General features: G+C 38.9%; 1 protein-coding gene across 1 annotated transcript in view; it reads right to left on the reverse strand.

The window, feature by feature from the left end:
• The window catches only part of LOC306658337 (dedicator of cytokinesis protein 10-like), a gene marked incomplete at its 5' end in the record, with an annotated part of 43,112 nt that overhangs the window by 18,945 nt on the left and 10,041 nt on the right, over nucleotides 1–14,126 (reverse strand). Inside the window, 12 exon segments of the mRNA XM_079135171.1 lie at nucleotides 265–328; nucleotides 330–369; nucleotides 2,946–3,044; nucleotides 3,494–3,551; nucleotides 4,502–4,524; nucleotides 4,527–4,716; nucleotides 5,699–5,809; nucleotides 6,422–6,607; nucleotides 7,195–7,332; nucleotides 10,545–10,657; nucleotides 11,556–11,680; nucleotides 13,657–13,758. Of these exon segments, the coding sequence (XP_078991297.1) occupies nucleotides 265–328; nucleotides 330–369; nucleotides 2,946–3,044; nucleotides 3,494–3,551; nucleotides 4,502–4,524; nucleotides 4,527–4,716; nucleotides 5,699–5,809; nucleotides 6,422–6,607; nucleotides 7,195–7,332; nucleotides 10,545–10,657; nucleotides 11,556–11,680; nucleotides 13,657–13,758 (1,249 nt within the window).

The following is a 14,126-nucleotide window of genomic DNA, read 5'->3' on the forward strand; positions in this document are numbered from 1 at the left end:
ATTTTCTTTGCCAAATTGTTAAGTAATTCCTAGTAATTTCATTTGTTAATGAAAAATAACCAGTTTGCATGTCTGTAGGTTTTTCTGAAGAAATCCGTGAGGCTTTTGATGAATTGCATTTGTAAATAATCTTTTTAGTGCATACTAAATATACAGCAACTCTGTCTGACTTCTGAATAAGCTCCTTTCCCTCTATTTGCTTAACATTTCAATTCAGAGCATATTTTTATTTAAGTACTATGCATTAGATCATGATAGTCTAACCTCATTGTATGGAGTATCTTGCATTCCTGAATCTTCTTTCATTGCCCCTTCTTCTTTAATATTTTGTAATGCTCAGAAAAGCTGGCCATCCCATAGAGAACATGCCTTGGGACAAACAGCAAAAGGAGACATTATTATTTGAATCAAATCTTGTTGGGAAAAGATAATGACTTTCTTCAGGATGTTACAAGTGGTAGTATTTTACAATTCACATAATCGACAAGATGGTTAGATTGTGATCATTGATAAATACTGTCTGCTAGTCAACCAGTGATTCCCCTTTATAATTTTTGTATCATTTTCTGGTGGCACATTGTCTATGAAGAACCAGCATGGAGTTTTGAAGAAAACAGAATTTGTAGGTAGATGTAGTTGCTTACAGCTACCAGTTCTGATTTATTTAGCTTCTCTGAGCCTGTTCCCTCTTGTTAAACTGGAGACCTTAATATCGATTTCAAAGGATGTTGCAAGGATTAAAAACACTAATACTTGAGAAAAGACCTGGTGCATTCCATGAATTGTAAAGACGACGCTCAAGACTCACTAGGTTTCCCTCTTTTGCATTATCTAGAAACCTTCCTACATCTTCCTACTAACCTGGCCACTAACTTTTAAAAAGTCCTAAAGAAGATTAAAAGAGAGCATATGTGATATCTAGATGATAATGAGCACTGTTCCCAGAGGAGAAATCCTGTGTGACTGATGGGGAAAGTGACCGGTTAGGGTCACAGACAGCCTTGGAACATTGGCTCTGTGGCAAGCCAAACTGTAAGCATTGCAAGTGGGTTACTTTGCTTCTCTTGCCTTTCTTATCCATGAATAGGAAGTGATAAAGGCACCCAGTCATAGGTGTCACTGATGACGAACGGAGACATGGCGACGACATACATGGCTTAGCACCGAGCCTTCTACGGAGCAAGTGCTTTCCCAGCTATGGGTGACACTTCGGAAATGATTCCATTGTTACCAATCAGCTCATAAGACATGCAACTAAGTTCATTCCCCAACATGCTAGTAATGATCATCATGATCCAAACCTTGGTTTTAAAAATTTGACTTTCCTACTTTTCATGACTGTGCATATATTAAAATACAAGAGAACTGACGGTAGAAGGAAACGCCACAACACAGTTCTCGAAGGACCATGATCATTAATAAGCCTGAGGCAGCTGTGACTTATGCAGTTGCCTGTCATCACCTGTGTCTTTATCGTGTGCACATTGTAGGGAGGGGACACTTTATTTCTCTGACTCAGAAACATTGCAACCTTAAAGGCATATTAGAAACTTCACATACAAGTCCATGAGCTTCGGATACCTGATGGACAGGAATACATTTCAGTGCATCCCTAGTGATCACTTTTCCTTGAAGATTACTAATAAATATATCCTTTTTTGCCAGTGAGTATATTATATTTTAATATCACCATAGGTCTGAGGTGAGCATTTAAAAATGTTTTCATATTACATATGCACCCAATTTTTAGGCACATAAATTTCCATAACTTCTCAAACGGATACCTGGTTTCATCAGTTTTCTCCAATTAATTTTTAGTTATAATTTGAAGCAGTTTTTTTTCTGGAACTTTATGGTTTCTGATTATGTAAAAATAGATGGGCAGGAAGTGCATGTTAAATAAAAATATACTATTTTTAATAATCTGCCTGTACATGAGGCTAAATAGAAAGCATGGAAATAATCAAGAAGATGCCTGAATTTCAGGGTGAATATGGGCTATGATGACAGGTCTCTTTTTCAAGGACCTTAAAGAAGCCACCTCACTATCTCACAGTTCATTTTGGTCATTTGGTTCAAATATGTTTTATGCAAAATCTATTGTGACCTTTTAGAAAATATACTAATATTTAAAAGATTAAGGGATAAAGTATTTCTGAAATATTGCAACTAAAGTTCATTTACATTTTGTTTAGGTATTTTGATATTAACATCCTCAGATATATTTCTAGTGTTCATAACATTGAGCTTTTCCACTGAAGATTGCAAGTTAAGATAGTGTTATCAAATAGATTTTAGTTCATAAACTTTGGGTTTGAACAAACTTTTCCAAGAGAATATAGATTAAATGTGCTAACTACTTTTTAATAAAAGTAATGTCTTTAACTTTTGTTATATTTTATCAGACATTATAGATGGAATATCTTTAATTAAAGGAAATCCATGCTGCAAATTATATGTTATAAATTGACAGTTTATACTTTTAAAAAATGAACTGGAACATGCTGATTATGAACTCCTACATATACTATATGTACATATCTGTTTTTGTGTCTTTTACTTGGAATCAAGTTTTTATTACATTTACAAATTAAAATAGATTTCTCTTGAATATTAATCAAACTATCAATTTCTAAATAAAATTCTAATGGCCAACCAGCAGGCAGATTGGTACCCAGATATGACCATAACTCATAATCCTAAATGTTGGCTAACACTCAATTCAAAATTCTGTTTGCTGAGAATTTTTTTCAGAAATCTAACTTCTAAGTTGTGAATAGGATTTCTGAACAGTAGTAACTTAACATTTTTGCAGAGTAAATCCTGCAGGTCTGAGATATGTTTTGCTTTGAGAATACATTGAAAAAGTTTTCAATAAAATAAAATTGAGGCAGCAGCTTGATTTCCTCTGCATGGGAGTGAATAAGCATAGTTAGATCACTCACTTCCTCCACCAGGAGTTGTTAGTAATGGATTACTATCGCAGGGGTGGGTATCCTCTGGGAGCAGGGATGGTGTGCAAATCTTTTCCATTTTCCAGTAACCTATGGTAGTGCAAGATGGCGTTAGACCATGTTTTTGTTAATACAAGCTTATGAAACTACAAACTATTTTTTTCAAATATATCTTTTAGTTGTAGGTGGACACGATACCTTTATTTTTAAAAATTTTTATGTGGTACTGAGGATTGAACCCAGGGCCTTGCGCTGCTAGGTGAGTGCACTACCACTGAGCCACAACCCCAGCCCCAACAAACTTTAATGAAATACTCTCATTTTGGATGAATAAGCTGATCATTCAGTTAGCCTTCCTGTACATAAAATAGGTACACTAGTGGAAAGATAGTTAAAATTTTATAGTGCATCATGATAAGAAACATCTGTGAAAGTGACTGTTAATAAAATGTAACTGAGGTTTAATAATGCAAAATTAATGAATTAATCTTTAGCTCCGTTCTTATGTGTTTGGACCCCCCTTCACGTGGCCATCTTACCTTTTCTTTTCAGGTACTCTGCGATAAGGGCAGCGATATGGATGTAACACATAGCAGCCTGTGACAAGAAAGAAACCAAGGTTTCCGAGGACGGATCTTACTCTTTATCCTGCTAGGACTAATCTTCCATATTCCACACCAAAATATGTCATGTAGAGGAATACTACATATGACAGCATTGACAGTAAGAATCAATTGGATTTCTGAAAATTTCACCATCAAGAATTAAACGACTATTTGGGAATTTTTTGTTTGTTTTTCCTGTAGGAGTTTGAAAGGTAAAGGAGCTGGCCTGAACAATTTTTCTACAACACTTCCTTCCTACCTTAAGGTCTAAGCCTGGCTTTTTTTTTTTTTTAAATCCACAGGTCCCTTTTCTTACTAAGACTATAAACTGTGGTAACTGGACATAAATTGAAAAATAAAAATAATCTGCCTTCTAAGTTTTTCTACCTCCAGTGATGGCCCCTGTTCTCATTTTTATTGCCTTTGAAATGGCAGCCTCACAGGTTAGCACTTGACCGGACAGTGTGACCTGGTGTCACAGGTCAGTTACCCCCAGACCAGAATATTCTTCCATGGCCAGTGGGGACTCGCAGCAACGAGGGACTGAGTTCCTCTGCCTGAGCTCTCTCACTGTAGTAGCAAGCTGCCCCCTTCAAATGCAATTGCAGGGGAGGAGTTTTAAAACGGAGCATTAATTTTTATGACCCTTAACTTCCAGACCTCCTCACCACCTCCCTCCTCGCCTCAGGGTGTGAGCATTCAGCTCCCCATTGCATTTCACACGTGGTTGCCCCACTGAGCTGGCTTATTAGATGTCATCTATTTGGAGCTGGGCATTCTTGAATCCTACACGCTAGCTTGTTAGCCACAAATATAGTGGAGTCATATACAGGTTCGTGGAAATGTATGGTGACATTTCATGATCCATGTTGTACGTGAAAATTGAGTCGTCCTGATAACAGGACACTGTGGGCAGTGAGGGAACCGGCCTTCGTGGGTCACCTCAGACAGGTCTCCATTCCTGCGTGAATCTTGGCCATGCTTTCCAGCCAGGTCCTTCGTAGTTCCGGGGTGCTCGCGTAGGAATTTGCCAGGCTGTACTGGAGGTCCACCAGCATCTCAGGGTCCTTCTCGTGTTCCTTCATCTGAGCCGTCGCCATCAAAACAGTCCGGATACGCTTAGTCAGGTCTTTCACCTCTGCTGGGAAATTGCTGTTCTTTGGAAAAGAGAGCACCTGGGTCATTACCTGTTTAGAGCTTCCAAGTTAACTTCCTTCAAGTCATGCCCTGGGCTACTTGGCATCACGGTTTGGTGTAGTCTGTGTGTTGTTCACAAATGTTTGCATTCTACGTGTGCAAATTCTATGTGTTGTGATTGTGGTTATATGTACACATTTGAAGCTGAGAATTGCAGGAGACTCTTCTTTGGTCTTCTAGCTTACCTCCTTCTGGAATAGTATCTGATAGCCCTTGAGATCCTGTCATCCCTGATAGGCTCACGTGATTTGAAAATATCTGATTTCATTCATTGGCACCGTGGGTGGCACATGGCACTGGCCTGGTCAATCATATTCTTTGATCCCCCCAGGCCACTGTGATTGGCCTATGATACAAGATTGGATCAAAGAGATTCTGCGCTGGGTCTTTAACTGGTATTATCACAGGAGTGCCCTTCCCACTCATGAGCACTATCAACGTGCTCATGGTTTCTGAGAGCAATCCCCCCGGGAGATCTACCTGTAATAAAGTGAACAGAGAAGACTGAACTGAGAGATCAAGAAAGGGGCAAAGGAGAAGCAGTTGGGGAGGAGTATCTGAAAGTATTATTTTAATGTACGAATCTAGTCATGATGGAAGTTGGCTCTACCCCTATAATAATTGAAGGAAAAAGTCTTTCTATTAGCACTAATAGAATGATAAGCTGTATTTGCCCAAGAATGGGGTTCTGAGTGAATCACGATATTTCTGGTAAATATTCTTGTAATACACCTTTCAATATATCTTGGAAATTCTATTTAATGAATAGTGTGTTGAAAATATAAGAGCTATCAATTCCATTAAGTAAATACAATATAAATGCTCAAAGTCTCAATAAACAAAATGCAGAATTAATTTGTTTATGATTTTGCTATCTCACAAAAAGAATCCTCTTCGGCTTATTCTGGATTCTTTAGAAGAAGTCCACAAAGCACTCCTTACTTTCATCTGCTTGTCTCCGTTGGCAAAGTTATTGGTGATGGCGAGGGAATGTTGAAACCGAGAACCCCCAATTCCGGCATCAGCTATTAACTGGCTTACTGCTTTGATGAGCTGGAAGACAAAAGAAAAATGAGCCCCCTGAAGCAAAATGCAAAATAGCACCTTTAAAGAAATTCACTGGATTGGATTTAAGTGTCAGTTTCTGTAGGTCGAATACCCTCCAGGTCACTATGGTATCCAGGGCTTTTCCTTCCAAACATAAGTGCCTGCGGAAAGTGGCAGGAATCTGGGGATGCCTCAAAGAAAGACATTTATGCATCTGGAATTTGTCGTGTTTGGTCTTCCATCACTAGCAATGGTTTGCTCAGGTGTCTATACCAGGAGATTGTATTTCCTGGCCGAAGAAAGGAAAGCACAAGGGTACAAGTGTAGATATGGGCTGTGCTGATTTCTGCCTGCCTGTGCTCCTCCTATAGAACAGAACTGAGGGTAATGGGCCCTGCGGAGGATCTGGGGGAGGAGTTGGTAACTGGTTGCCTTGGGACAGGAGGCTTCAGTTACTGCTGAAACACGTGTGTGCGCGAGAGGTGTGTGTGTGTGTGTGTGTGTGTGTGTGTGTGTGTGTGTGCTGGGACTGAACCCAGCCTTGTGCATGGTAGGCAAGAGCTCTATCCACCATCAATGGCCTGAGCGAGGGCCTTAATGAAAACTGGTGGCGCTTACCTGTAAGTGGGACCGGACGATCGACTTCTGCTTGTTAAATTCAAAATTCTTCCTCATGAAGAAGTATAGAAGTGCTGAAGCTTCCATCTGAGTTGACCGCGACCACCTGTGGTTACAGCATTTCAGGACTTCATAGCAGAACGATCCACAGAGGTCAGCAGGCCCTTGAAAGAATGCCGAGGGAAACTGGAGAAACGAGAACGGATAGAGTGGGCCACTCTCCTTCCTTTAGCTCCGATTCTTCCCATATTTTTAGACTCCCTAGAACAGAACCCCAATTTTTTTAACCTATGCCTTTTTTTTTCACTTCATGTGCAAAGGATATAATTTTATTTGTTAAAATCTATGTAATTATTCTCTACATCAGTAATGATGACAACCCAAAATACACAAGCGAGAGCTCTGAAATGTCCTCTGTTCACTGGGCATTATTAAAACCACAGGTGTCAGTGATGTGTCCTTGACGGCAGCGACTGCATCTACTTTAATGTGGGATCTTGAACTTGACATTGATATGGCACCTGAGGGAATGCATTTTACTTCTGTTACAAGCACTGAGAACCCAAAGAACTGGTGACTGGATACAATTCTATTTCCTTTTACTATTCATGCAGGCAGAATATCAACTCATTTTGAGACCAGGAATCCATGTCTAGTAAAACCAAAATAGAAGGAAGCAAACCTTCTTCCTGCCTCGCTGAGGGATGCAAAGAGTATTATGTGTTTGTTATCGTCCTTAACTGAGTGTTCCCCGGCACCTGGAGGACGCTTACCTTGCATACGAACAGTCTCAAAGAGGCAAACACGTGCTTCAGTGCTGTGGCTGACTGGTTGACTTGGAAAAAGAGCATGTAGGTGTCGAAGACCCTTTTCATCAATGAATTTTGACAGTCAGCTTGTTGGAGTTGTCTCTGGAAATTCAGCACAGATGTTATTTAGTGTAAGTGAAAGAACGCTTGGATTTCTTCAAAATATTTACTGTTAACCTACCATATGGCAGACACAGTTCTGGGTGCTGGAAAAAATACACTGAGTAAAAGACACGGTTCATGTTTTCAGTGAAACTTACGAAGCAGTGATGGAAAAATATGACTGAGTGAGGTAAGACAGCAGGATGGTTTGATAGAAAGTCAGTGCTTTGGGGATGGGATTACTGTGATAGGGTGATCAGCACAGATGTCTTTAACGGGTGAATGGATATATGAGCTGAAAGAACCTATCTCAGACAGCTTGGAGGGCTTTCGGGGGGCGGGGGAGCAGCTGGCACAAGACCTGAGTTGCAGGAGAGCTTCTGAGTTCAAGGTGGAGAAGGAACAGAATAGCTGGCATAGTGGGTGGGGCATAATCAGGGAAGAGATAGAAGGTGAGTCACAGATAGCCAGGTCCTTGTGGGCACAGGGAAGGCCTTTCAAACATGAGATTTGAGCAACATTTCCACTGAGCAATAATCAGAATAGACTCCTAGCACCTGAAAACAAGGTTTTCTGGATGAAATCTTGCTGTAGGATGTAGAAAGTTTATTCAACGGATTCAACTTCTGGATCCATCCTTAATGTGCTAGCTGGGGTCTGTAGCTCATGTGGTTATATTACAAATACAGCATTGTGGAAGTATAACTGGCATACAATAAAGTGCACATATTCAAAGTGTTCAATTGGATGAGTTTGACATTGGTATATGCTCTGAAATTGTCACCACAGTAAAGATAATGAACATCACTTTCAAAAGTTTTAAAACATTATTTTTGGTAATCCCTTTCTCCCACCTCCTCCACATCCTTGAGCAATCACTAATCTTCTGTTTCTATCATTTGCATTTTCTAAAATTTTATATAAATTGAATAATATAATATATTCTCTTTCTCTCTCTTTCTTTCTCTCTCTCTCTCTCTCTCTCTCTCTTTCTCTCTCTCTCTCTCTCTCTCTCTCGCTTTGGTTTGGATTCTTAAGCTTAATCCATGTTGTAGCCTGTATCAGTAGTTTCTTGCTTTTTACTGCTTTTGTTCAGCAGTCTATTGTATGGGTATATCATAATTTTCAAAATTCGTCCACCTATTGACATATATTTGGGTTCTAATGTAGATCCCTATCTTTCACCCTGCACAAAAGCCAACTCAAAGTGAATCAAAGACCGGAATTAGATCAGAAAGTTTGCAACCGCGAGAAGAAAACATAGGCTCAACACTCCAACCTATTAGTACAAGCACCAGCTTCCTTAAAGAGACCCCTGAAGCTCAGGAAATAAAACCAAGATAACATCAAATTAAAAAAGCTTCTACACAGCAAAGGAAACGATTAAGAGCATGAAGAGAAAACCTACAGGAAGAAAGTCTTTGTCAGTTACTCTGCAGAGAAGGCATTGATATCCAAAATATATAAAGAACTCAAAAAACTTAATTACCTAAAAACTCCCCCATTACCTAATCAACAAATGGGCAAAAGCACTTAGCAGACATTCTTAAAAGAGAAATACAAATGGCCAACACATATATGAAAACATGTTCAACATCCCTAGCAATGAGGGAAATGCAAATCAAAATTGTGCTGAGATTTCATCTCACTGTAGTTAGAAAGGCAATCATCAAGAATACAAGTAACAATAAATGTTGGCTAGAATGTGGGGGGAAAAGATACACTTTGTACACTGTTGCTGGAACTAAGAATTAGTACAACCACTTTGGAAGCAGGATGGAGATTCCTCAAAGGACTAGGAATAGAATCACCACATGATCCAGCTATCCTGCTCCTTGGCACCAATCCAAAAGCACTAAAATAAGCATACTACGGTGACACAGCCACATCAAAGTTTATAGCAGCTCAATTCACAATAACTACGCTATGGAACCAACCTAGGTGCCCTTCGACATATGAATGGATAAAGCAAATGCAGCATATATACAAAATGGAGTTTTACTCAGCCATAAAGAACAGTGGAATTTTGGCATTTGCTAGTAAACGGATAGAAATGGAGAACATCATGAAAAGTGAAATGAGCCAGACTCAGAAAGTCAAGGGTTGAATCTTTTCTCTTATATATGGAAGCCAGAGTGAAAAAAGAAAAGAGAAAAGATAGGGGATTCAATGAAAATAGAAGGGAGATCAGTACTGTAGAAGAAGGTGGTTGAAAGGGAGGGAGGAGGGACTGGAAAAGGGAGAAACTGTGGAATGAAATTGACCAAGGTATGCTACATACGTATATGAAGGTACCACAGCAAATTCCATCTTTATGTATATTTATAAAGCACCAATTCAAAAAATAACAAAAAAATAGGAGGAGAACCAGTAAAATAGAGGAGGGGTAGGGAGGTGGAGAAAGACAGCAAAGAACTGGGGACTGAATGGAGCAAATTAAATTCCATGCATGTAGGATTCTGCCAAAATGAACCCCACTATAACTATAATGCACTAATTAAAAATGTTAAAAATAAAGCTGCTAGGTGTATCTAGCAAATGCAAAGCTTTGTGTAGACACACATTTATTTATCCTGATGATCTGGGAGAAGTACCTAGCATTGGAATAGTTGGTCACATGATGGATATGTGAATAACTTTCTACAAAACTGCCACACTGTTTTTCAAAGTGTCCTTTCCATTTGCATTCCCACAATCAGTGAATGAGAGTTATGGTTTCTCTACCTCTTTGCAAAACCTGGCAAGGTCAGTCTTGTTAACCTTAGCAGTTTAAGTAGGTATATAGTGATTTCATTTCATCCAAGAAATACAAATGGCAAATAAGCACACGAAATATGCTCAAAATTAGTAAATCAGGTTTTTTTTTTTTTAATCTAGTTGTAAATCTACTACAAAGCACCATTTGTCTTTCCCATTTCTGTTGAAAAAGTAGATAAAGTCACTTTCTCATTTAGCCTCACTTGCCTGACAGCAAACCAAGGAAATTAGGAAGAAAGGCTATGACTGGACAAAAGTCTGCATAGCAAGAAAGTATTGGTCAGCTTGTGATAAAATCTGAATCTCATCATTAATATGCTCTCCCCTCACATGTAGATTGATTTCTGTAAGGTTGATTGATTTCATACATCATCTTCAAAACATGACCTTGACCTTGAATGACTTCTCTACCTCCTATTTAATTATTCTGCAGAAAATGCTGTGTGTGTGTTCACCTGGTGAACGTGCGTGAAGAGAGAGAGCAGGTCGAGGATAGTGAGGCAGACCTCTGTAGCCACGTTGGCCTCCGTGTCTACGTGGTGCACGATGTCTATTTCATTGGAGTTGCCTGCAAGATACAAAATGAAAACATGTGTGCAGGTCTAAGACAAATCTTTGTACCTTATGAAGGATTTTCTCCCATGACAGTGTATCCAGTGTTTATCGGTACCTCGATTAATAATTTATTAAATCAAAGTGCTTTTGTTTGTTCATTTTCTTTAATGGTTGAATTAAGAAACAGCAGATGGAGTCTTTAGTTTTTGTGCCCTTTGCCTATGTCTGCTGCAGGATTTCCATCCTTTCTTAGTTCTTTCCCATTGATTCAGCCCCTGATGGAGTCATATTTCTTTGGTAATCAGGCTGTTTTAAGGTTTATGCTTTTGGGCTAACAGACCCACTATTAACTATGGTCTCATGGGACAGTCTGCACAAATAGCCCCCTCAGTAAAGCACAAAGTGTATTCACAGGTTAAAACATACAGCTTTAATAAAAGCACTGTTGATGCACGCCCACAATCGCTACCGTTTACATGCTGCAAGACACCAAGCTCTGTTTCCTCCTCATTGACACTGGAGTGTGTGCATCTCTGTATTCAAGAAATCATGCTTCTTGCTTGAGACATGAACAGCATCCTCTTCTTTCAGAATCATCACTAACAACCTGGTTGAGAGAGGCCTCTGCAACCCTCACAATACAAAAAGTCACTTGTTTCCAGGAAAGCTGTCCTGAGCATATCATATTGAGAGTCTTGCTTTCCCCCTTTCTTTCCCATAAGGGCACTACATCTTTAAAATCATTCCCTGGTGCTTCTTTTCTCCAAGAAACATTTCCAAGGCTGTCACAGATCTTAAAATGTGGATTTCCTGGCACAACAAAATCCCTTCCATTTCTCAAACATTATTATTCCAGGTACCTAGAGAACAACCAGCAACCATTTTGTTTCTATTACTTTTGGTTTACTTACTGGTCATGGTGTTGTCTAACATCTGCAAAAGTTTAGGGTTAGAAAGTGCATTTTTGCCTCGAATTATAGGTAAAGTTTGTGATCTGTGCTGCTTATGTCCTTCATGACTAGAGGTGGTGTGCATCCTGAAAACAAAATGAGAAATGTGGTTAAGAGCATGTGGGGGTGTTATATCCAAATGTTTATTCAAATATTTCAGAGTGAGTCACATATAGAAAAAAGAAGTCTTTCTATTAAAAACATTAATTAAAAGCAACATGATGAAAGTGACTTCTAAATACTTTTGTAGAAATGGATTTAATCCAAAACAGTATTCAGATTGATAGTGCATAGAATAACAGATGCTCAAACCTGTTCAAGCACATTCCTTGTTATTTAGTAAATCATGGGATTCCATGAATGTTGAGTTGGCTAAGGAAGGCAAAGTGGTGGGCATCAGAAGCTACAAGATTATATAGCTTAGAGTTATCACATTGTTTTTAAAGAGGTAAAAATCTCCTCTACAAAAACCCTTGCTTTCTGGTTTTTGTATTTGGAATTTCTTCATACTTGTCATCTGCTGGGTCATGACCATTGTGGGGAGTTGACATGTGACAGTTGTGGGGGAGGTAGACATCTGAGGATCCTTGGGCTTGAAGGGGTGACAGTGGTCTACAGAGCCTTTCCTCCAATGCCCCACGACACTTTCAAAAGGGAAAATCAGGCAGTGTCTTCGTGGAATTAGGAACACTTGCTGCTTCTGAGTGTATGATTTGGCCAAGGAACAGGCTGATAATTCTTGGGCTATTAGCTGTCATACAAACTACTTATAAACACTTATATAAGGGAAGCAGACAATGGCAGATACCCGTGTATGCCCCACAAAAGGCTATGGCTTTCTCTGTAATACTCTTCAAGGCTACTTGATTCTGGCTAAATCAAAGGTTCTGGATTGGTCAAGGTCCAGGAGACCTAACTTTGGCTTTTAGTAGTCCAGGAAATCTTAGTTGTTCCTGACTCTACAAGGAATAATCTGTTTGGTGCTCTATGGCTTGAACCTTCATGACTGGCTTATTCCAGGTTTGGAGTCTACTTCATTCCAAACTTGTAGAGAAGAAGCCCTCCTTTCTAGATTGAGGGGCAGCAGGGCGAGGGCCCTGTCCAGCTGTTTCAGGAGGAGCCTGAAATCTAGCCTACCAAACATCTACAGAATTGCAGCCGCCTCAAATGGATTACTATTATTATTGAGCCTGGAGAGCAATTCTTTACTGATCTATCACCATTTGCAAACACACCCATTACATTTTTTAAAATTTACTTTCTCACCAGAGGGCAATTTCAAGGGGTCCCCATGGATGGTGGCAAAATTTATTCTATGATTTATTGACTAGCTACCCCTCTCACATTTCCTTCTAACGCTCTTTCTAAAATATTCATATTATATATTATTATGCTACCTCTGGGAAAAATAAATCAAACTGGGGAAATTTTAGGAAGCATTTCTTATTTATTAGCCCTAGAGAAACTCTGAGGTAGAATTTCAGGGCAAATGTCTCCCATCAGGTGTGCTAATGAAGGGTGACTGCAGGTCCTATATGCTAGAAAAATCTGTCTAATGGCTAGGGAGTCTAAGGGAGTTTATGGGCCTTGAATGCTTTCTTATTGTCTTTGACTCTTTTAAAAAACAACGCTGGCTTTAATAATATTGCTAAAATATTGTAATTGCTGAAAAAAATAGGAAGACATGATCTCGAATTTTGCTTTGTCACTAGGAGATTAACAAGCATTAAAAGAAGCATTCATTGGAATTATGTGTATCTTTCAGGTCCAATTAAATTGAAATTCTCATTAAAGCTCATTCTATTCAAGGCATTGTGCTCTAAGTGCACACAAATAAGGCATAATCCTTAGTTCTTTGGTTGTGAAAAGAACTAAGTGGGCCAGACAAAGAGGCATCTGAGTAGCTTCTTTATATAAATTTACAGAGTAATTTATAGATCTACATTTGGCCTGAAATACATAGATGTGTGTGTATCCATCCCTCACATATGCATACATACAAAAATATACACATATACGCTCATGTGAGTAATTTTTAAATACCAAGCAAATGTGATGTTACCATTGGGACAAGAGCCCTGATGTCTGGCAGGAAGGATTGGATCCTTTGAGAGTTCCGTTGTTCTGGGTGGACTGCACAAATTTAAATGCAGCAGCAATTTTTCTGCAAGAAAAACTGAAGTTTTAATAAAGATTCAACTTTTATAACTTATTTAAAAAAACACAATGACAGCTGGCAAAGTGATTACTAACAAAATTTAATATGCTTTGAACAAGTGGAAAGTAAAATTTGAGTTCTTCTGGAAGTAGGAAATTGGGGTGCTGTGGATGTTTTTTGTAGTTTATGAGAAAATGACAATTGTTTTTAGTTTATTGGAAATATTTTCTTAAATAGGTATTTTCTAAGTTTTACTATGTAATGATAGATTAATTCGTTCAGAAGATACACGAAATGAAGTATCCACTGATAAATGTGTGGTTTTATGTTTTTCTCCTTAGAAAACTTTATTCCTAGAGCTATTATGAAGAAAG

Source organism: Sciurus vulgaris, assembly GCF_902686455.1.
Source record: "Sciurus vulgaris genome assembly, chromosome: 3".
NCBI classification, from domain to species: Eukaryota; Metazoa; Chordata; class Mammalia; order Rodentia; family Sciuridae; genus Sciurus; species Sciurus vulgaris.